Source organism: Grus americana, chromosome 14, assembly GCF_028858705.1.
Source record: "Grus americana isolate bGruAme1 chromosome 14, bGruAme1.mat, whole genome shotgun sequence".
In the NCBI taxonomy this organism is placed as follows: domain Eukaryota; kingdom Metazoa; phylum Chordata; class Aves; order Gruiformes; family Gruidae; genus Grus; species Grus americana.
Genome location: NC_072865.1, coordinates 6,275,498 through 6,299,486, shown reverse-complemented (window position 1 = coordinate 6,299,486; position 23,989 = coordinate 6,275,498). Strand labels below are relative to the sequence as shown.

At 42.5% G+C, this 23,989-nt stretch overlaps 1 protein-coding gene across 5 annotated transcripts; it reads right to left on the bottom strand.

Annotated features, from left to right (window-relative positions):
- Positions 1 to 1,686: 1,686 nt before the first annotated feature.
- On the bottom strand, positions 1,687 to 21,637 carry CANX (calnexin). 5 transcript variants are annotated; one of them, XM_054841547.1, is made up of 15 exons: positions 21,563 to 21,637; positions 13,243 to 13,431; positions 12,728 to 12,801; positions 12,162 to 12,220; positions 11,681 to 11,822; positions 10,322 to 10,403; positions 8,727 to 8,919; positions 7,636 to 7,825; positions 6,776 to 6,889; positions 6,121 to 6,277; positions 5,579 to 5,794; positions 5,170 to 5,289; positions 4,927 to 5,062; positions 4,689 to 4,780; positions 1,687 to 4,070 (listed from the first exon to the last, which is right to left on the bottom strand). In XM_054841547.1, exons 2-15 carry the CDS (start codon positions 13,426 to 13,428, stop codon positions 4,017 to 4,019), a joined length of 1,815 nt encoding a protein of 604 aa, XP_054697522.1. In that variant the 5' UTR covers positions 13,429 to 13,431; positions 21,563 to 21,637; the 3' UTR covers positions 1,687 to 4,016. The 5 variants fall into 5 exon arrangements, with proteins under 5 accessions (XP_054697522.1, XP_054697519.1, XP_054697521.1 ...); XM_054841544.1 differs by having other exon boundaries at positions 21,485 to 21,622; XM_054841546.1 differs by lacking the exon at positions 21,563 to 21,637 and adding an exon at positions 21,366 to 21,453.
- Between the last annotated feature and the right edge of the window lie 2,352 nt (positions 21,638 to 23,989).

Sequence of the window (23,989 nt, the reverse complement as noted above, 5' to 3'; positions counted from 1 at the left end):
CTCCCCCCGGCCCGGCCCGGCGCCCGCTCCGCTCCCCCACTTCCTCCTTCTCCCCCGAGGCCGGTACCGCTTCGCTCCCCCCCTCTCCCTCAGCCCTGCCCGGCGGCCGCTGCCCACCCCCCCCGGGGCCCGGCCGGAGCCCGCTCCGCTCGCCCCCGGCGCGGCGCGGCCCGGCGGCCGCCGCTCTCAGGCACGGGCCGGCCCGAACCCCCGACTCCCCATTGTTATCCGCGCCGCCGCCATCTTGAAATTGTTTTTCCCCTCAAGAGTCGAGACTAAATAGGCGGAGCTTCCTGGGTGGTGGGCTGCGTCACGCGCATAGCGCGTCACGAGCCGTGAAGGACATCTCTCCGCGCCAATAGGAAGACGCGGAAGCGCAAGTTAGGCAGCAGCTGCCTGGGCGGCTCTCTGGAGGCGGCCTTCGGCGCGTTTAAAAGGCACGGGCAGAGAGGGGGCGGGACGGCAGGCTCAGCCATTCACACGCGCCAGAAGGCGGAGCTAGTGGTGATTGACAAGGAGGGCTGGGCAGCGGCAGCACACCCGCCCGCAGGCGCCAGAGCAGAGCCCGGCCCGGCTCACCTGCGGCCTCGGGCCCGGCCCTCAGCCCGGCGCTGCTCGGTGGGGGCAGACCTCCACCCGGCTGAGAGGAATGGGAAAAACGGTCCTGTAGCACAGAGAATTACTTACCAGCTCACGGGGCCAGGACTCCCGTTCACCTCTTCTTCCCTGTTCGTCACCACTTGCTGAAGCTGGGTCCTAATCCTGAGTCAACCACAAGGGATGACTAGTTAGACAGTTTTGCTAATTAGACAAAGAAAGCCAAACAGATTCAAGTTTCTTTATTGATTAGTTTTTACATATTTTTTTCAGTTGAATCTATAGGTACCTTTTTGAAATGGACAGGTCTTTTTTGTAAAATAAATCACAGCCCTTGTTCAGCAACACTAAAAAAAAATAAACCAAACCCTTTTTGAAACCATGAGACAATACTACCGAGGAAGAGGTAGGGAAGGAGAGCAGTCACAAGCCCCACAGACATAACCACAGCCAAAGCAGAGCGCTGCTTTTGAGGAAGGAGTAAGGAAAGCAAGACCAGAAGCAGAGATGTACCTCTATTAGCAATTAGCACTTACAAAAATCCCTCAATCTTAAAAACAGACATTTGCAATGTATTTTGTGATAATTCAGTATTAGCCAGACCCAGAAAGGCTGGTTCACAGCAGGTTAGCTAGCTAGCTACATCTTTATCAACTCCCCTTACTGAGCACCAACAAGGAAGGGGAAAAAAAAAAAAAGTGTTTTCAGCATTTCTACTGCCTTGGATTTCAGACCTTGCCTGTACCTACCCCCCCCCCCGTGGTTGTGATTTACCATCTCAGTCTAACCCCCCCTCCCATCTTCAGACACAGAAGTAGAGCATCCATTGTGGAAGCTGCCACTCTCAGGTCCACACAAATTCACCCTCAAGTATTTGTAACGGTTCCAAACCTATTTCCCAGGTCACAACCAAGCAGAGCTTCAGTACTTTGAAAACACAGTTAGGCTTTAGAAGTACTCAGGATAAGTAGACAGCTAATTTTGCCCTCCAAGCCTTTAAAAAAAAAAAAAAAAAAAAGAGTGAGTCTGAGGTTAAACTGAGCCACCCAAGTCAGAAAGCAGGATAAAAAGCAACTTTGGAGTTGTCTATCCATTTTGGAAAGTCTTCATTTATTGCAGTGATTATTTATGAAGCGTACACTATGGTATCAAAAAAGCCGTAACATGCAGACAGGAGACCTTTTCAGGAGATTTAGCAGAAGCAAATGTAGATTTACAATTAGTTTTAATATAATACTATTTAAAAGCTGATAGCAGATCTCAAGTTCACTTTTTGATGCTTTGAAAGAACATGTATGCACATGAATTCTTCAGGAATTTAAGGCAATTTGCATATTAAGATAAAAAAACCATTGGATTAATTTTTATGTTGTGCTCAAGATGTTAGCTGAATTGAAACGATTTACATATACTTCATCTCAAAGGACTGAGAGTCATAAATAGCAGCTGCTCCTTGATAAAAATACAGTCCTGAGAACAAGCTAGTAGCAATGCTTAAGCTATGACATCTTCCATGTCAGAGTATAAGCTATTTTTGCAATAAGGAGCAGTATTTACCAGGTGTTTGACAGGCAAAGGCATTCTAAACATGCAGTAGCTCCCATCAGAAGTCTGAAATTACTTCCAGTATCTTGCTTACAATAGTTTATTTGCACATTGCAGAAAGATCAAGAAATCCTGCTATGCATTTGTGATCACTAGTATTTCAAACACAACAACCAAGGGATACAACATAAGGACAGGCAGCAAAAGGTGTTTTTACGAAAAAAAAAAAAACCAAACCAAAAAACAAGAGTCTTTTAGTAATTGGTTAGATTGTTTGCAAGGTAATTGGAACACTCTTCCCTCCCCAACCCCTGGGAATTATTCCCCCCACTATACCTATGCTATGACCAAACAACACTGGAGTGTTTAAATTCAGTGCAAGAAGAGTAATTTTAGGACATTTAATTTCACTCTAAACAAAGGCAAAGTTTATCTATATAGACATCCAAACACCAACATATTTGGTACAGTGTCATGAAGTTACATAGATTTCACCCTCAGAGGTATGCTCTTGTAGTGATCACCTGCATTCCACAAAAAAAGTGTTTGAAACAGTATAATATGGTAGACTCAACACTTTAAAAAAAAATTTATTCAGCTGGAATTGGAACTCCCTAACATTCACAATATAATTTAGGATGCATTTGTTACATGAAGAGCAGATAAAAGACTTAAACAGTTTCACATACCAGTTAAGATATTCCACATGCTCCTTCCCCATCTACAATACTGACATCTTGGTTGGTTGTTTTTGGTTTTTTATGTTTTTTTTTTTTTTAAACAAATACTTAGTTCAACTTGTCTACCTGACTACCTCCCCCCTTTCTACAGGAGTAGACATACAGTGATAACAGTGAGAGGATATGGGACACTGTCCTATCCAGTGTTTGGACCCTGGAAAGGAGTAGGCCTAGCTATAAAAATAGAGTTCAACGATGAGCTGAACACGAAGCGCTTCAGCAACTGAGGCAGAGCTGCACTCAAAAAGCTGGATAGTCACAGAGAAAGGAAAGCATCAGTGGCTGAACAGCAGGGAAAGGGGGAAGTAGTCTAACAGCCCCCCAACAACCCATCAGCTTCACAAAAGAGTTCAAGAACGAACAAAATCCATTATCTGCAAGGTCCGCAGGATTAAATGCCACATTAAGATGACCCACTCCAAATCCTAGATTGTTTGTCAACACTTAACAGGGCTTTAGCCATGCACAGTATGTATATTCTACAGACTGACTAACCCCTTTCTTTCATCCCTTCTTCCTTCCCTCCCCCCAAAAGAATAAGGTTGATTATTTGAATAGAGAGTTTCACTACTGATTTCCCCATACATTCCCCCCCCAGTTTTCTTTTCTTTTGAGGGAAGAGGGGTTGTCAAATACATTGACAACTTTTTTTAAACAATTATCAAATTAAGGGATATAAAGACATTGTTGTATTTAGGAATTTACATATTTGTAAAAAAAAACTAGTTATAAAACTGCTTTTTTATCACCTAGCACTTTCAAGATTCATTGTTATTTTTCACTAATTAATATATTAAATTAAGCCAAGGTTTGAGACCGGAAAAACTCTACCAATCTACTTAAAAACAGAAAAGAATATTTAAAACCAAAAAAGAAAAGGTTAGTTATGTTACATTCCAAAATCCACAGCCCATTATATTAAATGCATTCTTTCTACAGGAATTATGTTCTTTAAAACAGGTGATTGCAAATATTTTACTGCGAGACACTCCATTACATTGGATAGTGACTGGAACCTGTGGATGGTGAAATCTTTGAGGTTTGTCCAAGTTTCAATGTAAGGTGTCCAAGGTCCTCTCCCAGAACCATGTTTGAAAAAAAAAAAAATTACAGATCAAGTTCTTATGACTTTTTTCAATCTTTCCTTGGCTTTCTGTTTCTGGGTGATCTATTCACAGTTTCCTCCTCCTGCAAGAAAGTAATTTGTGTAAACATTAAGGAAATAAAAGTCTAAGAATACCCTTAAAAAACATTGACAAAATCTACAAAGAATAATCTACTTTCAGTTCCACAGTAGGGTTCAATTTTTTAAGGACCTATTGGTGTTACCACCCTTTCTTTCTATATGTGGCAAACACAAATCCTCGTTTTCACAGTGGCTGTGCATTTATTTGCTGAGAGTACACAACAGCTTCTGCTGCTGTAAGAATCCCTTTAACTTCAAGCAACACTCCATCCATTTTTAAGTCAGCCATTACATCAGTGCGGAGCACTTCAGAGGTATCCTGACTGTGTACAAAACTAAATAAGCCTTCTGCCTCAAGAAGATGCATTCAACGCAATCCCACTCCTCTCACAATGCAGGGTCTACGGCAGTGCCTTTAGCAAGGTGCCCAGCTCTGCTGAAGTTGGCCACAGCAATTCCTGTTCTGCAGGGTGATTAAGTTCTGCAAAATTCTGACACCAGGAAGGAGTATCACATGAGCCACATTAACTTTTAACACTTCAGTAAGGCTTGTTCTACATGACTTAAGGAAAAAAAAAAAAAAATGCACAAGACTTCCCTCAAAGATTAAGCATTCTTACCTCTGATGCAGGTTTCCTGTCCTCTTCCTCCTCCTCTTCCTCCTCCTCTTGACTAGCACTTCCTATATCAGCATCACTTTTCTGCTTCTCTTCTAAGAGAAATAGAAAAAAAAAAGTAATTCTTGTTTCTGACTTATCTTCAGTCCACCAGTGGCTTTATTCCATGTCTACCAATCCTGCTGTTTTATTCTATCAGAGAGAAAACTCAAACTGTTTCAAGATTATCTAGTTTACATACCCAGCTTTTCCTCATTTGCTTCCTCCTCCTCCTCCTCTTCCTTGTCCCCTTTGTCTTTTTCTTCCTCTTTCTCCTCATCCATCACATCAGGCTGAGGAGCATCAGTCTTCTTGTATTCTGCAGCACTTGGCTGTTTCTAGAAAAAAAAAATATTGTCAAAACCAGGCAGTTATCTGTGACATTAAGGCACATTTTGCTGAATCTTTTGAAATTATACTACTTATTATCAGAGAAAATGCATACCTTCCCAGAGCAGCAGAAAAGGACAACAAGGAACACTGGCAAAGCCACAGTGAGGATATAGACTACCCAAAGCCAGGGACGCTCTTCAGCAGCTGCCATCATCTGGCCCACAACACCAGGCTGTAAGATAAAAAGAACTGTCAGATTTCATCCCATACAGCAAGTTGTAGCAGTTAAGATTAAGCTATAGAATTTTCAAATACACTTTTTGCAAATTTGAACATTATATTTCATACCTCAAAAAAATTAAAGCTAACCTGCACAAGTACTTTTTCCATGGTTTACAAATTAAGAATTAGGCTAAAGTCAACAGTCCAATTGTCACTTATAGCTACTTATAGCAACCATTACCATATTACAATTAGGAACTGAGCTTCCTGTCTGGCTTATTACAACCTTTTTCTCTCACCTCTGCAGCACCATCGGCTGCCTTTTTCAGTCCCCATCCATCACTGGCCCAATCATCAGCCACAGCTCTTTCAGTACAGATGATAAAATTGTCAAAAAATATGTCAGAAGTCATTGACCACAGCTCAAGTCCCACAGCACTGAAGGGAGTCATCTTGAAAGGCTGCAAGTCTTCAAAGAAATCTGGGTTTGGGATCTTCCTGGGTTTCCATATACCCTAGGAAAGACAAAAGTCATTGCGCCTCACCTGCTATAATACAATTTTTAGTCTTCAGCCCATTTTGAACTGAGAGAAAGACCAATCCATTGCACTTAATTACAATGTCTACGGATGCAACTCATCAGGTTTTGGGAATCAATTTTCATTTGTGCTACAAAGAAGTGAAGCCAAGTAAGAAATCACTTTGAACCTGTCCACTTGAAACACAGTACAATCATGACAGTATTTGTATTCTTAAATTACACCTGCTGAATCTAAATCAGTCTGGTTTTTGTAAGAGAAGTGCTGCACTGGCCAGCAGTTTAAGCAATGGAAACACCAACCTGATAGTTCACATTATCAATCATAGGAGGCTTCCATTTGCCTTTGTAGTTTGGATTGTCAATCATTGGTCGCTGCCAGGTACCACAGCCAGGAGCTGTCTCACATTTAGGATTTGCAATCTGAGGTGCCTCCCATTCACCGTCCATATCCTCATCCCTGAAAAGGGAAATTCAGTTTTGAAGTCCGCCCCTTGCCTTTACATAGAATAACACTTAGACAATGTCCGATTTCTGGGAAAATTAAAATTCCTACCATAAAATAGATATATTGAAGCTTTGTATAGCATAGGTCTGTAAATAAAGACACTACAGAAGGAACAAGGATTTCGAGTAATAGCTTGGAAGCACAGAAACTCAACAAAAGCCAGTTCCTGAGCACAACCTCCCCCACCACCCCCTTCCAACTAGGGTACAACTGCAAGATGACCATCCCTGCCCTGTTCAGCTTGCAATCATGGAAGAGTTGAAAAGTGTGCAGGTGAACACAAGAAACAAGACTCCTCAGACCAACTCTGCCTTCTGCTTTTGAAGAAAGATAGCCTGAATCGACAACTTTGTTAGCGAGCAACAATGGACTAGCTATTCTTATACTTGTAAAGGCGAGTAACAAAGCCATGAAATATTTGCTGTCATTTGCAACAGGCAGTAAACATACCAATCTTCAGGCTTCTCAGCATCAGGGTCCGCTACATATTCTGGCTCATCATCCAGCCAGCCCTCTGGTTTCACAGCATTTTCATCTGCAATCTTTGCAGGAGCATCCTCATCCCTTGAGAGCAGAATATTATGTATTAACACACACAACAGAAAAGTTCTTAACCTCAAGGCATGATTCTACAGACTGAACAAGCCCACTGATGTAGACAACCAGACCGCTTTACTTCTGATAAGGTAAGCATAACACCATGATTTCAGAACGGAATTGCCTTGCAATCTGTTACCTATACATGTGCTTCATGGCACAGTCACGGCGCCAACTGTAAGGTAATGCTACTTGTTTTTTAAAACCAACCTAGAGAGGGCATATTACAACAAATCCTGTATCTTAGTGGTTGCTGCAAACATGCATTTGAGCTTGAAATCAAGCCTACGCTTCACAAACCATAGGTTCAAAGACAGAAATCCAGGATCAGTTTCTGATTTAGCACGTGACATACTATTTCAGTCACTTTAACTATGCATTACACAAACAACTACAAACATCCTACAGTTATACATTCTGCAGTTCATCTTTTGATCTCATCAAGGATGAGAGCATCAGCTAGCGTAGCTGTTTCAGTAAAACCTTTATTTGTGGCCAGCAGAATAACAGAAGCACTAAACAGTAATTCCCAGAGGATATGGATCCTGTCTGCCTTTGTCTACCAAACTGCTGCTCAGATGCTTAAACTGATTGTGTTTTGATTCCAAGGGTGAGACTCAAAACCGTCTATAAGCCATCTGAGAAAGACTTTTTGATCAGGACCAAGTTATCAGGCCACGGTCTCCCTCAATTCCACCCCTTCGACAGCTTACCAGTCATCTGGTTTAACAGCATCTGGATCTGGGATTTTTGGTCTCTCATCCCAGTCCTCAGGCTTCTGGTCATTTGGGTCCTCAATCTCTCGGGGTGGATTCACAGGAGGAGACATATCATTTAGCAAATTCCCACTGTTGACAACTGTTTGATCAACCAGTATTTCAAAACTATTGTCAGGATTCAAGACTGTAAGGAAGAAAGTTGATGTAGCCATTACATATATGATGCAAAGCATGCATCACAAAGTGTCACTCATCCCCAATGTACAACTATAACTTCAGCAATCCAAGCTACCACCTACGCAGCAACTGTTTTAAAGAATTGCTAAGAACCTTTTTCCTTATGTCAAAGTATAGCTACTGATGATGTACCACATCTTGTGAAAAAAAGACTACTCATTGCAGGAGTCCTAATTTAAATATGCTAAAAGCACAAAGAAGCTTGTAGAGAGATTTACCAGTTACCACAGAAAGTTGCCTTTGGCACAGTAACTATTGCTTTAGTACCAAGAATGTACGTATTCACATTCTACTCAAGAATAAGACTCCCTACTACCAACTCACAGGATTTTAACCTCACTCCTTTATCCATTGCTGCCTCTGTAGTAGGAAAAAGCAAGAGACATCCTCCTGAGTACTCTGTGAAAAATTTTAGTCATAGCTGATATACCAGACACTGCACTTCAAGAACCACTGAGTTTGGTACAATGAAAGCAGCAAGAAAAAGACTATTCCTCTAAATCTAAATCCTAGTATACTCCAAATTACTAGGGGGCAGCATTCAAGCAGTTTATAAATGTTGATAATTATTTTGGATATACTTAGCATCTCAAGTTACTCATGACTGCTCTGAAATTCAGTTCTCTTTTAACTATTAAGTTCAAGGTCTCATGACCTTTCTTACATGAATCAAAACTTCTTGCAAGGAAAAAATAAGCCTTTGTGTAAGATGACTAAGTTTTGCATTCAGAGGCTTTCAAGTGGTTTTTAGTTGTATGGTGTGTTGATGCAAACAGTCAGTTGTTCATCTAGCTCATTTTATGAGCTTTTGATTCAGAAAATGTAGTAGTTATTAACAGGCATCATACCCAAAGTATAAAGATGCGTCTTCTTATCAGTAAAGTAAGTCTTCAGGTCTGCATCTGGACGCTTTGCATGCTTTTCCTCATATTTGCCAGTCTTTGGGTTTTTGTGCCGGAAGATGAAGTGCAATTTATAGTCCTCTCCACATTTGTCAGGGCCAAACATGATTGTATACGGAGTTTTGTCATGGAACTGATCCTTTAAAAACAATGCAAAACTTCATTCCATCAATTTGAAATACAACTGAAGTCACTGCCTGGCATAAGAACTCCCAATTCATTAGAAATTGTTCTGCAACTAGGATATCAAACCAGTGAAGTACCCTTGTATGAGGAATACAAGCCTTTAGAAAAAACACCAGAATTATCCCAGCTACTTGATTTTGCACCTTTGGTCTCTACTTTCCAGGTGGAAAACAACAGCTATTCAAGTGTTACCAAAAAGGTAAGTGCAAGCAACAACCACAATGTTTAAGTATATCTCTACAATAAAGGAGTTTAAAAGCTATCCATATAGAAGTATCAGTTACTGGTAATAATGAATGACTAGCTAGTCCAGTGAGTTTCTGTCACACACAGTGATAAGTAGCATTAAAAGTGAAGCCAAGTTGCATTTAGTTTACCCACTTAGAAACTGGTGTACTGTCTCAATCCGAGAGCACTGCAAGCAAGTCTGCCTGTTCTTGCTAACGTTATCTTAAAATTCAATGCACATATGAAACTGGTTAGACAGCCAAGTTATTTTTTGGGTGTCTTTTTTTTAATACTTTGGAATCTGTATTAATAATACCACTCCAATGAGATTGCAAAAGGAAAGGAGAAGGATGAGTAACAAGTCATAAAAGGTACTTCCTATAAAGTCTAGGAAGACAGCTGAAGAAAATCCACAGGCTACAAAAGCCTGTGCAAGGTGACCCAGCAGTTAAGCTTTGTCTGAATAGGCTAAACCACTTTAGGTAGGTATATGATTGAGAGGAGAGAAAATGATTCTTAATCCTTAGGAGTTGTAGCATGGACTCTTCCACTGACCACACTTTTAAGCCAATGCATTCAAAGCTCTTATGAAGCAAATGGTTCCATATAGTTAGCATGTGCTAATAAGGTACACATATGTACATAGAAGGTTGTAGCCAGTCCAACCTCTCAATACTCTTTTTTTTAAGTATACCCAGTAAGTCACAAATGGGTTCACATATCAAAGAGAGCAATAAATGCAAGGTATAATTTCAGTTATTTGCGTTAGTCTGTTTTAGAAGATGAAATATTGAATCTTCCTTCTGGGCAACAGCTTCCTGAGAAGGTTTCTCCTCATACACTGGCTACTCTCATAAGATACCTCCTCTTCAGTCCTAGGGAAATCTGAAGTATTGCAGACTTTAGCAAGGATCTAGAACTGTTCTCAAGAGTTTACACCCAAGAGGCCAGAATATTTGAATATTTATCCTTTCCAACTGAAAACAGTGGGAAACCACTGAGTGCAAAGGACTTTGGAGATCAGGCCCTAAATATGCCCCACCGCCTTTACTGAAGGGGTTTCCTTCAGGAAGCAGCAAAATGAAAGTTTTTTCATGGCTAATACTCAAAGTAGCAGCATTACTCACCAGGTTCAATTCAGGGGTTTTTGAAAGCAATTTCACATAGGCCCCGCCACACTCAATTCCATTTTGGAAGTTTACTTCATACCTAATTTTAAGTTTTGGACAGAGAAGGGGAGAACACATTATACATGAGGAAAAATTACTTCTGTAATACACAATTACAATTTTCAAGTACAAATTAAGAGTGTTTTGTTGTTTGCTTTAAATCACATGTCCAGTGAATATTAAAAATACACACTGCACTCTAAGGACTAAGCAAATATTCATAAGGGCCTGAGAAAAAAGAGAAATTGAGGATGCGGAAGACTTAACCTGACAGAAAAGTTTAAAGGAATTCAGTGCTGGTCTAGAAGATTATGATCTAGAAGCAGAGAGAAGGAAGAAAAAGCCTTCCAATGTATAAGACACACAACAGAGATTAAGGCAAGCCAATTATTTTACCCACAACTATCATGGCAGACAGACAACTCAATTTGCAAGACTACCAAAGCAACAACAATTAGATCCTAGGAGAAGCCCCTTTAGGGTTATAACCATACAACAGTGTATTTCAGGATATCAAGGAGTCTGAAAAAGGCAAAACATCTCTGTCAGGAATAGGCCAAGTATGCTTGATCTCTCGACGCCAGCAGCTGGAGTGGATGACCACTGGGACTTATTTTTAGTCCTGTATTTTGAGCCAAAACTAAACTGTCACGCAGAGTGACCAATTATTATCTTGTGCAAATGTGAATTTGTTTGCTTTGTTTAAAACTGATAAAGTAGGTAATAATCCACAATTCAATTGTTCTCACCAAATTATTTTTTCCCCTCCTTGCTAGTCTAACATACATGCAAGTAGATTCTTCTATATCAGTCATGGCCAGAGCTAGGCAAGCTGTTCATCTTCCATGACAGATGAACTAAGACAAAGGAAGGAGGAAATGAGTGCATCTTTACCACTCTGTCCACTCCACCTTGGGAACAGGGGACAATTTACTGCATAAGGAAGTGCCCTGACCTACATACAAGACCAGCTTTTGTCCAAAAGGACAAAGATTTTCACAATTAGCAGTAAAAAGTCAGTTGCCTGACCTTGTTACTACAATTAAATCAAGTTAATTGAAGTCCTGAGACAGGTTACCAAGTCTAGTTTTCATTGACTTCTTTCCTTTTCAGGCTTCAGAGGGATCCATGCTGTTCCTAACTTCCCACTTCGGTAATCTGGGTTGCTATTTTACTCTTACCCAAATACTATAATAGTTTACAGTATCTTCTGTCATCTAGACCCCCCAGTCAACAAAAGCTCAGTCATAGAATTAACCTCAGCCTGCTATCATGTCACCCTTGAAATAATAGAACACTATGTTACCCTTCACTTACTGTATAATAAGGGGTTTGGTATCAAACACAAAAGGCTTTGAAAGTTTGGATGAAATTGCATGATGCTTGGCTCGGGTTACCAATACAAGCCCTTTGTCTCCTGGAAGCTTAGTGTCCTTCATGTCTTGGACTTCCCATTTACCTGGAGAGGAATTAACCAAACACAATCAAAACTTGTTCAAGACAGTCTTTGTTTAGCTCAATTTTGAACAAGATCGTCAGCTTTCTGCAATAACACCCTATAAGGTACCTTACCAGGTTATTAGCATAACATCTTCACTAAAAATTATTTTAAAATCTCCAAGTGAATATTTTGTCTAAATCAGAACTACACTTTGTATTCTTAGCCAGGTATATAAACTCTCTGATTTCTTCGGTGAATATAATTTTAACTGGGAAATAGAAAACAGAGACTTGGACCTCTTCTTCAGATATGACAAAAGACATCAGAAACATTATCCAAAACCTGGGTCGGACTCACCATCATATTTGGCAATCTCATCATCCGTATCATCTTTTTTAGCTCTGGAAAGAATCCATCTAGAAGACAGACATCAAATGGTCAGTAAACTATACTCTTTCCCCACTAAAAATCCTGCCCTTAAGATAAGGCAGCCCTTACTATCCTACAACTATACCCCAGTGTCTTGATCCCCTGAGGGGTTCTATCCCCAAGCCTGCAAAGTTTTCTGCATTTGCAACTTCCCACCCCCAACATAGGATCATGGCCTCGGTCTTGTCCTTGTAAAAAGAAAAAAAAGTAGAATCTCACCATGCTCACATTACCTGAGGAAAGTAAAAAGTCAGATGAGGATGAAAACATTACACATGCATGGCTCACCTCCCCCTCATTACTAGAGCTTAAGGAAATACAAGTTTAGCTTAGTACTTTAACAGCCAGCCTCACAGAGTCACTGCTGTAACCCTCACCAACCACTATCTTTTGATTCAATTTTGAGTAACACAGGCTCTAGAGAGGGTTTCATTGCCTTTCACCAAAATTTTTAGTTATTTGCTATGCTGAATCATCTTTCAGATCATACTCACCCATCCAGAGTTCCTTTATCAAAGGACTCTGCAAAATACACCTCGCCAGTTGGGACTGGGGGCCTGTAGGTAACCTATTGGAGGAGAGAGGTATTTACGCACCTTTCAAGGCACATTCTCGATTGTAAAGAAATATAGGCATATACAACTCGCGTTCCCCCTCTACACTCAAGTACAGCTTACCTGGAACACCCTTGCAGCATAAATACAGAAGTTACGTAAATATTGCTACTTGTGCCAAGCCATTGTGCTCTTGTCTACAACTAAAACTAAAGTATATACCTAGCTGAAAACATTAGCATTAACTCATGATAATCACATCACAGATTGCAAGGGTGGATCTCAGTTTTCAGGAAGAACATGGGGGACATGAGAACAGGAACGAAGCAGCTAGGCTTAAGTCCAAGCCCTACTCCCAGATAACATCTTTTGCTAACATTTAATATGTTGTGCTGTTACTAAGTAAAGACAACCCAAGTAGTAAATCAATTTTTAAAAGAAGTTCCATGCCAAACCTTTGGAGTTGGAGGAGGAGAGCTTGTTTCAGGTTTTGACTCTTCAACCTCCTCAATGCCATCGCCCAAGTCATCCTCAATATCAACCACATCATCACCATCATTTTCACCATCCATATCATGTGCCTGGACAGCAAGAGTCCCGAGAGCTAGCAGGGTCACATACAGTAGCCATTTCAGCTCCATGATCTGAATAAATAAGACAAGGCAAAGAGGTCAAGCCAGCACTGCACGCAAGGGCAAAGCATTGCTTCTCGGTACAAAACTAAGCATCCAAGACAAAAGGTAAAGTGCCTAGTCATACCACTGAAAGAAAAGTGCAAACATCTTTTTAGCTCTGTTATTTACTGCATCTGGCTAGCTGAGAAAACTCTAAAAACTGAAGAAGAATAGAACATAAAGCTAAAGTATTTAATACAAAACAGACATTAACTGAGGACCATGTTCTGCAAGTTCTGCAGAAGTGTCATAATTTTGCTCTTACATTGCCACAGTTCATGAGCAGAACAGCAGACACATGTACACAACACCCCAACCTAGCTAACTGCAAAAGCCTGAACAGAAAACGTATTTCTTGCTTACGAAGGACTTTAAATGCATCGTGCAGAAACCAAAATCTCCATTCAGTTCAGGAACTGAAATACATTTAGCTAGCTCTTTCAAGCAGAGGGGAATCTATGGAGTAATCAATTGCCTATCTCCTGTTCAATTTTTTTTTTTGTCCTTTCAAATGTGGGACATTGGCATTTTCATTCATCAGTCCCCTTCTCCACATTTTATTCTGGAATTACTGCCAACAGTCATTGATACTACTGGCAGATATCTATAAGCAGTTGAGGCTACTGAGGCAGTCCCAGGAGAAAATTTCTTACTATTTAACAGACAGTTGATTTGATTCACCTCTTTTGATCTCTAATTTAACAGGATGACCAAAGAAGAAGAGTATCTGTTAACAGAGGCTTTAAAGAATTAAAATATCACACTTCAGCTAATTTAGAAGGTGCCCAGCACATTGGCACACCTAAAATATGGCAGACCTTGGCAAGCAGTAGCTCAAAAGATGTTGTAAGTAAAAAGAGTTTCAATTTTACTTTCTTGCTAGAAAAGCTACAAGATCACTGCACCGTTAGGCTGATACAGAAGGCAACATTCCTAGCACCCTGCTCAGTGTTATATTACCAAAAATACCCCAGAAAAACCACCTGTGTCTTGCTCACCTTTTCTCCTTTGAATCACATTCCAAATTTGTCTTCCAAAACCAGAGTTGTAACTGAGACCAATACTTTTTTTTTTTTTGAAAGTATAAAACCAAACATCCCCTCCTTCCCTTACACTCCTGCCTCAGGCTGTAGCCCTGTAGACTTACAAACATAACTCAAGCAGAGTTAATAGTGCCTGCAGGGACATAAATTCACACTAGAAAACAAACTTCCAACTTTCCAAAGCATGTTTAGGCAACTAAAAGAATTTACAGACTTAAAGGCTTATCAGCACTATCCAATACTCCAAAACTACGCTGCATACCAGATCTACCATTCTTAGATTATTCTTTAACTTACTTCTAATGACAGAGGGGATGTTTTATAACTGCAACAAAACTGTATTTTAGACTTGTGCTGAGGTCATATCCAGTTTGTCACTACAGCAACATGCAATTGCAGCCAGTTTTTTAACAATAGTGATGGCCTTGAGGATTACGGTCTAAATGCATGGTCACAACCCTCCCCCTCACAGTTCAGGCAATTGCACCAAAACACCTCTGAGCCAAAAGGACACCATTCATAGCATGAACAGCTGACAAATTTTTAAGTGTTGCTACATACAAGCAAAGCTTGTTTGCTTAGCATACAGCCAGAATTGAAAATGGTTACAGACCTCATAGATCTTACTACTAATGTGGGAATCACAATACAAAACCAAGGAATGAAAACAGTCGAGCAAACATCCGTACTCTTGGAAGCTCAAGTACCTCTTGCGTAGATAGCATGTTCTCTAAACTCACTCATGCCTGCCAGCACAAAAACAGTACAAAAACCAAGTCTGAAACAGTAATCTTTAGAGCCTTGGATGTGTCCTGTGTGACTGAACAACTACAAGTGAGATGGCACAAGGACACCTTTCCAAGGGAAGGCCTGGATTTTGTCTTCCCAGCAGGGACTTACCAAATACATTTTTATCAGAGCTAAATTCAGGAAGAATTTACAAGTTTTATAACTGCTTTCAAATTATATTATGCAGATAGAATGACCACTTCACACTTTGGAAAGTGATATGAGGAAATTAATCTTAAAAATACAGCAAGGTTAAAGATAAGCCAATACCTTCCTCTCCTAAGAGGAAGGAGTTTCTGCACACTGCCTCCCAAGCCTGTGCAAAGGATATTAATGATTTAGCATGCATATAATTCCTTAAGTAATCTCACCACTAGCCAACCAGCAATAAAGTTTTGGTGAAAGAATTAAATAATTTCCCCAACTTTCATGCCAGTCATTGAGTCCATACATAATAATTACCTCCTTCACAATCCCACCCCCAACTACAACCCTTGGGAAATATTTGTCAGCAGCAAATGCACTTTGGTAAATAAAAGCACTTCTCGCTTAGCTAAGTTGCAAAGCTGCAGAGCCTCATATTGCAGGCAAGGTTACTGCAGAAATTCTTGTGTCAAAGCGTCCTAGTGAAACCAGACAACTCTACCAGTGACCCACACAGCAAGGGCAGAAGCTATGCCACTGCACATCTGTGCTCCTGACACAACCATCGGCATCTACCCTGTTGGTCTGCCATTTATCAGTTAATGCTCCATCTGAATTGGAGGCCTCATTGAACCTCATTTCAAGGTAGAAGTACTATCTGTTCAAGCTTACCCAAGCAAGATGTTTTTCCTCTCAAAAAAAAAAAAAAAAAGCTAAAGCATGAAGAGAAGCTAATCCAGTTTCATGTCCTTGCCTCTTTATAATCATTGGCAAACATTATTCACACATTTATATCCCTACAGAAAGCTGTTTAGGACACCTCCTACATATTAAATCAGTCCCAAATTCAACATAAGCTGCCATTCATACACCTTGAGTACAGATCGGTAGCATCTCCTGCAAATGCCAGTTGTCACGTCAAGCACCTTATTCTGCTGATCTGCAACAATATACAAACTAAATTATAAAGAAATAAAATACACTATGTTCTCAGAAGAGCAATTTAAGTGAAGCCCACATTTTTTATATTTAAAAAGCTATTCTATCCATAATGGATATACTGCTACAGGAGAAAATTTCAGCTTCACTTCACACAATCCTTAGGGGCACAACATGCCCTAGTAAATTAGGTTATTCCTAAATAGAAGATAGAAAGGGAGAGGGTGAGAGAAGAAACTCGGGGTTTATACAAAACAGGCATAAACCATTTTTTCAGTGGAGCTTTAAGTTGCTTAGCAGCTACAGGTGTTCAGTTAGTCACCTAAAATGTAGTCTAACCTTCAGACACACAGCCACCTACTCTGTTATGATCACATTTCTCCCTTGAAGAAGTGTCCAATTTCCAAGCAATTATCATCATTAGCCATTTTTTACTCTGCCTGCACTTCCCTTTAGGTTTAAACATGTAATATTTCTGAAGGTTAGTGTATTTCTGATCATGCAACTACCAAAAGCCTTTAACAAAGGAACCCTTTCATAATAAGCAAGAGCTTCTGACATCTCCATTCTACTTCACTGCAACCCTCATTTTCGCCGTAACACTGCTACAAGTCAGAGATGACTAAAACTTCATCTACTTTAACAAGGTCTTCAGACACTTAGACATTGGCACACCACTTGGATCAGAGGGAAAATACTGCCGTATAATACCAGAGCACTAACTAGGGAGATAGTTCGAGACTGCCAGGGCTAACAAATCATTTGTTCTATGTCTGTGTGTCCATCCACAGTCAGCTTCTACACTAGAAAAAGCAGGTGACATTTAAGCCCTGTTCAACAACTCCTGATTGTCAAAAGACTGAAGCATTTTCCCCTGGCATTTATGGGAGCTATAGCAGAGTACTGAGAACAGACACCTGGAACAGCCACACTACACAGACTTGACTTTTTACAAAGCAAAAACTAAACAAAATTGGATTGAAATTCAGAGAGAGGATCAGGATAGAAGTAGCACTCTTAAAATGTAGGGCTAAATGATTGCTACCTTCAGATTTAAAGGCTTCCTTGGAAGTCATGCGATTTCAGAGATTTATTTTTCTTTACAATTCCCCTTTCACTGGGCATAAAGGGGAAGTTCTTAATTATTGGCATGACACTGGAAACACCTGACCCACAGAGCAGACAGTTGTCACCACTCTAACATACATGTCCTGGGGAAGGGCTGTGAAAGGATGTACGCAAAGGATGTTTAAGTCCTTTGCTATCATACTTCCAGAACATACTATTTGGAAAGTAACTTCCCTGTCAGGTCAAACAGAGCCTGCAAAACCAGTTTAATCATCTCCTTGGTTACTAATCTATTTGAGTGGTTCATCAACCCAGTTCTTAACACCGCATATTTCAGAATATATAACTACATTTGAATTGCTACTGGCTATCTGGTTTACTAAACTTTTTTTTTTTTTTTAAGAAATATTAACAGGCAGATGAAATGGGTCTTATTAAAAATAAGTCACTTACTATGAATTACACCTCAGCAATTTGGAAGAGCATCAGTGTTTTCTATTTCAGCAGCATCTGAACTGACAGGTGAATGACTTCTATAGGAAGAGCAAAATTTCCTAGCAAAGTCCTGTGTTTCAAATACTGGGTTTCAATATGGTATTCACAGTGGAAGCACACCAGTTAAAAAAACCAAAGACACACACAAAACACAATGCATCTTCATACAAAGCAAGAATTATGGAAGAAAAATTTAAAGACACAAAGACAAAGAAAGTCATCACAACACAAAAAATGCAAGGAGACAAGAACAGAAAGGTTGATACATAGATACTAATTTTCCCTCTCAAATGAGACTTTTATTGTTTCTGAGTAAAGGCTTGGCTACCCTACTTGGTAATCCACTAGTTTCTTAAAAATCAGAACTACTGAAGAGCAGAGGAAATTTCTTCTACATCTCACAATCCTTCCATCTTCCACATCCTGGCTCCTCTGCGGTGCCACAGTAACTGTTTACACAGCCTCATGATGAACTAGCAGCTGGTTTAAGATGGCTCGAAGTCCTTCTGTCGTGTTATTTTAACCCTGAATCAATACCCCAGTCCAATCCAGCAGGAAAAGGCGAAAAGAATTGTAGCAGGACAAGGGAAAGTACTGTGAGATAAAGTAAGTAGCCAAGGATAAAGGAAATTAAGCTGTTGGCAGCAGAGTCAGCTTAATGCCATAGTTTCATGTGCAGTTCTGTCATCCGCACTTGTCTAAGACAGACCTGTCTTCAGGCAGATTTGGGAGATTCCCACTCTATGGCAAAACTGAGTAACTAACCATGTGGCCAAACACTATGATTTCAGCAACCAGTATATTACCTCATCACTCCTCAAAAGGATAAAGAAAATTATATTCATATATGCAGCAATTTGTATGATGCAGACAACACCATTTTTTTCCCCTTAAATGCTTAGTTTTGCAGCTAGGCAACTTCTAACGTTGTGAAGATTCTGTCTTTAACATCATAACTCAATGAGCAGCAGACAAGGCTAAACTAAAGCTGCCTTGCTTGCAAGAGGCCAGAGGCAGGAGCTCTGTGTGGGGGTGGTTCCCCCTCCCTCTCCCCCCCCCTCCAATAAAGTAGAGGGCGGCTCCGATACACTGCTACAGAAGGTTTGCGGAAAGTCTCCTGGAAAGGATTAGCCAAACCTCTCCTGGAGAGCTTGACAGCCTCACAGAAAAAGCTGCTTTCTGTTTGGGTTGTACAGAGCACAAACCAGGCAAGACATTAGGTGTGAAAGGCGACAGCAACAAAGCTTGCTTTTAATAAGAATTTCAAATACGCCAGTTTCTAAAAATAATGTACAACAGTGCAGATACAGTAAGGGAGAAAACACCATGTACCATTTTGTCAGCAAAGAGATCATTCCCACAGAACTGGAAGTCCTTGGAGGGCAGAGACAGAACTGCAAGGCTTTTTGACCATAAAACAGATGGGCTGCTAAGGAAATTGCATTAGGCAGGGGGAGATCTGGAGGTGCACCAAGATCTTTCAGACCACCATGTCTAGAAATCAATTCAAGTTTGCCCTGCTACAGAATTGATTCCAGCAAGAATAGGCTGCCATTGCAATCACTACTAGAGGCAGAAAAATGAAAGGCCAGAAAAGGAAGTAAAATGCAGGGCTAAGTACAAGTCACAGTGTCTTCTTGGTAAAGGATTTATTAATTTACTTAGGGGGAAGTGCTGCAGCACATCAAATGAGAGGGCAATCTAACAGAAGCAGCAAGCTTTCTCACTGTTTTGCATTGGGCTTCCCTTCCTAGGGGAGCAGCTGATACCAGGAAGCAGTTTACATCTTGTACAGTTCACAGACAACATCACAAGCTTAGTATAAGTATTCCCTTCATAATGTATTTTTTTTTAAACTAGAAATACTGAGACTTAAGACAAACACAAAGTTTAACTCAAAGCTTTTCCTAGTTTTGTTAAGTGTTTTGGATAAGCTTATGTAATATGACCAGACCAACAGTAAGGGTTTTTTTAAAGTCATTTCAAGTGCATCAGAGTGAACCTAGAGTAAAATATTTTAACCTGTATTTAACCAGTATTTTACCTGTATTATCTCATACATTATTATAGTCCCACTATTTCCTTGCAACATTTTAGCAACAACCCAAACCACAGTGGGCAAAGTATCCCATAAAACCTGTGTGTTAGCTATATTTATTTGACAATGTTAAGTAAACATACTGCATTTAGGAAAATATTACATTCATAGAGACTAGTTTTCAGGCATCTAACATACTCTAAGTAAGTTCCAGAAAGAATTTTCCACAATGCTCTGCAGGAGTGCTGCAGTGTTAATTATGTTAACACTAAAAATAATAAAGTCTGGACCTTTACCATTACTACTACATGTCTGTTTCCCTTCACAACCATATCATCTGCAGCATTTCTCTTTCTACAGCCTAGAAAGTTCTTAACCACAGAACTGCATGTGAAAGTTCACTCTTTAGAATCAGTACCAACAAGAAAGCAGTAAACTATGCATGCTTTAATTCAAAGGTGTGGGGTTTTTTGTTTTAAAAAGCACACAATACAATCCTCAGCCAAAAATGAGACCTAAGATCTTATTTATACATTATTTTGAAGACACCCAATACAAATTATATTCAGGCGGTAAAAATCAAAGCATGCATTTTAACTCCCCCAAAATGCTCAGGCGTTGCTGCTGCAGTCTCTTCATCCATACTTCACCTTCGGCCTCCCTGGCTGTTTGATTACCACATCTTCCCCACCTGTTGGGCCTCCAGTTCTGGGCCTTGAACTCCCCCTTTCCAGAGACTTCTAATTCCCCTGGCAGAGCCCGAACCAGGCCACAGGCTGTGCTCCACACCCACCTCCCCTTCTACCTCTGCAGGGCTTCCTACTTATGCTGAGCAGTTTGAGGGAGATCGAGACTATTTCCACGCATGACGGACCGACATTAGAACAAGAAGCCAGATAAAACCCAAACCACACGCCAACCTCGCAAGCCCACATCCACTTCCGACCCCCACTTTCCCCCCTCAGAAGCCGATCCCCGTCCCATCCCGTCGGTGGGGGGGACCCAACCAAGCACCCCATCGGCCCCGCTCCAGCCGCGGCCCTGCCACCAGGCGCTCCGCATCCCAGAGGTCCCAGAACTTACCAGAAGACCCGCCGCTCCGCGCCAGGCCTCTGAGAGGCCTACGGGGGCCAAGCAGGCGCCTGCAGCAGCCCCATGCCCGCCCCCAGCCGTAGGGTCTCCCCAGGCACGGCCGCCTCTCTCGCCCCGGCTCCGGAGGGTCTCCGCCTCCCCCACCCCCAGGGGACTCGCCGCCGTCCCCGCCCCACGGCGCACGCCCGGGCCCCCCGCCGCCCACCACACCCAAGGCCCAGCAGCACCCCGCCGGGCCCGGCCCGTCACACACCCTCCGGCAGGCCCAGCTCCCCCTGACTGCCCCACCACCTTACCCCGCCAATCCCCCGGCATGCCCCGCGGGCGGGCCCGCTCCTCGCTCCCCCACCCCAACGATGGCGGAGCTGCCCCGGCCGTGGCAGTTGGGGCAGGGGAAGGGGAAATGCGCACTCACCCCCCGCAGCGCCGCGCACCCACGTCCGTCGCCGTCGCCGCCGCCGCCCCCAGCCTCCCCTCCCTCCGCGGCCCTCACCTCCGTCACGTGCCCGCACGCCTAGCGCCGCCGCCGCCGCCGCCCGCCTATCTACCGCGCGCCAACCCCGCCCCCGGCCCACCTCACTCCGCCTCTCCCATTGGCGGAGAGCGCGTCTGTCCGCCCATCCCGCCGCCAGTCTGGCACTTCTATTGGCTGACAGTGCCGCCGCTCAACGGCCTGCCCGCCCCAAAACACGCCCCAACGGCGCTGCCCTTCGTGGAGCGCTGTTATTGGTTGATGGGGTTGCAGGAAGTGTTGGGTGATTGGCTGGTTGAAGGGAGGCCGTTGAAATGCGGGTGGGGACTCAACGGATCTCCGTTCAGGGTCGCTGCGGTGGCTGACAGGGCGATGCGGGTGGCAGCCGCCCAGCGGGAGGCAGCCGTGGCAGCGGTGGATCGCCCGGTGGGAGCGGGCTGTGGCAGCAGCAGCCGCAGCCGCCGCCGCCGCCAGCTGTAGTAGCGGCGGGCCGCCCGGCGAGAGGGGGCTGAGGCAGGACCCGGCCTCCTCATGCTTCTCCCCGCCGTGGGGACGGTGGCGCCCCAAGCGGCCCGGTTGCGGATAGGGGCTGAGGGGGGCCCGTGCCGCGCTGCTGCTGCAGGGCCTGAGGCGAGACCCTAGCGGCCGGGCTTGCTTCACCCCGCGCAGCGGAGGAGCCCTGGGTCTGCCTGTGCAGCTGGAGATGCCGGGGGGGGGGGGGGGGGGAGGAGCAGGAGGTCACTGCCTGTCCCAGTGCGTGAGCACCGTGGTATTGAAGAACAAAGTCCCCTTCTGTATTTTCATTCCTTAGCTTCTTAGAAAGGGCTTTTATGTTTTCCTGCCTATTCAGAAAATTAAGTATGTCTAGTATTTTTTGCTCAATTACAAGCTGAGGGTTTAAGAAAAGCATAGATAGTGACACACGCTCCAGTGGATATAGAACACAGCAGTGCTGCTCAGGCAGCCTCTTTTTTTAAAGGCCTTGTGTAATATCAGAACCGTTAAGCCATGCTATATTTCCAAATTTAACATAATTATTTCTGTAGAGGTGGAAAACTGTAAATGCTCAACATTCATAGATCCGAATGAGTACAGAAGCACAGGGAAATGCAGAAATAACTGTCCCTGCTGTACCGATGGGAAGGAGACCCCGAAGGAGGTAACTGGTTTGCATGGGACCACGCGAGGAACTGTCAGAGCAAGATTAAACTTCAGGAGTCCGTGTCTCTTGCTGCGTACGTACGGCAGTGTGGGATGGCAACAAACAAGGCCTTGCGCTGAGGAAAGCAGACTCTTGTTAACCTGTCAGTAATATCACTTTTAAGTTGTATCTGAGCTGCTCCAGCTGAGAACAGTTAAATGGAAAGCTGTACTTGAACTACCCGGTTTAAAGCAAGTTCCTGTGTGGTCTGTGGGCTGCAGCCTGTTCCAGCAGATGGGAGGTATTCTGTAGGAATATCAAATTCAATATTGCTAGGAGAGGCAAGAAGAAAGAAGAGTTTTGGGTGTTTTTTGTAAACATAAATCTGTTTTGAGTTGATGCAATGAGTCAGCAACATAAGTCTCCCCACAGAGAAAATTCCACCACGTTAGGACAATGCAAGCAGGGCCCCGGCATTCAGAAATAAGGCTTAGCGTAAATGAAATCAGTAAATCCCTGTTTACACTGAAGTTTGGAATCAAACGCTCACATTTTTCCAGAAAGCCACCAAGCTGGCTCCTAAGCTTCCCTGTTGACTGAGCTACGCTCAGAGACTGAACAGAAGATGCAGACAGGCAGAGAAACAGCCACAAACAACTGGCAGCACAGGAGATACCAAGTACTTTAAATAAGAAACTGAAAACATCACAGAGAAATAATTCAAAGGGTTACAAAGCAGTATAATTTAGCAGGCTCCCTCCCCAATCTAGGCAAAATCCAGTTTTCCACCAACTATTTTTCAAGCCCGTCTTTGGAAGCAAGTTACTAACTCCAACGTAACTCGCAGGACAGCGCAATACTACTGCTGCAATCAGACAAGCACTGGGAAGTCAAATATACACACGCATGCCTCACACATGCTTCCCCTTTCTCTCCCACCCTTTCCCAAAAAAGAAGACATTCCTTCCTTTTACAACCTGCTGAATCATGGCAGAGGCAGGCAGCCCTGAAGCCTGCTCCTGCCCGTGCTGCTTTGTCATCAAGGGGAACAGAACAGTGTTAAGTTTAAAAAAAATAGAAGCTGCTAAAAGCATATCCTACGCTGTGATTTTCGAAATGTTTGAACTTGAATAAAAGGAATACAAAATCAAAACAAGGAGACAGACAATCCAGAAAGAAAAAAAAAAAAGGAGGGAGGGATAAAGGGAACAGAAGAAACATGCACAGAGATTTAACTGCTTTGGCAGCCGAGAAGGTGATATTTTTAGACCAGACTACGGAGTGCCAGGGCAAGGGCGATGAAAGAA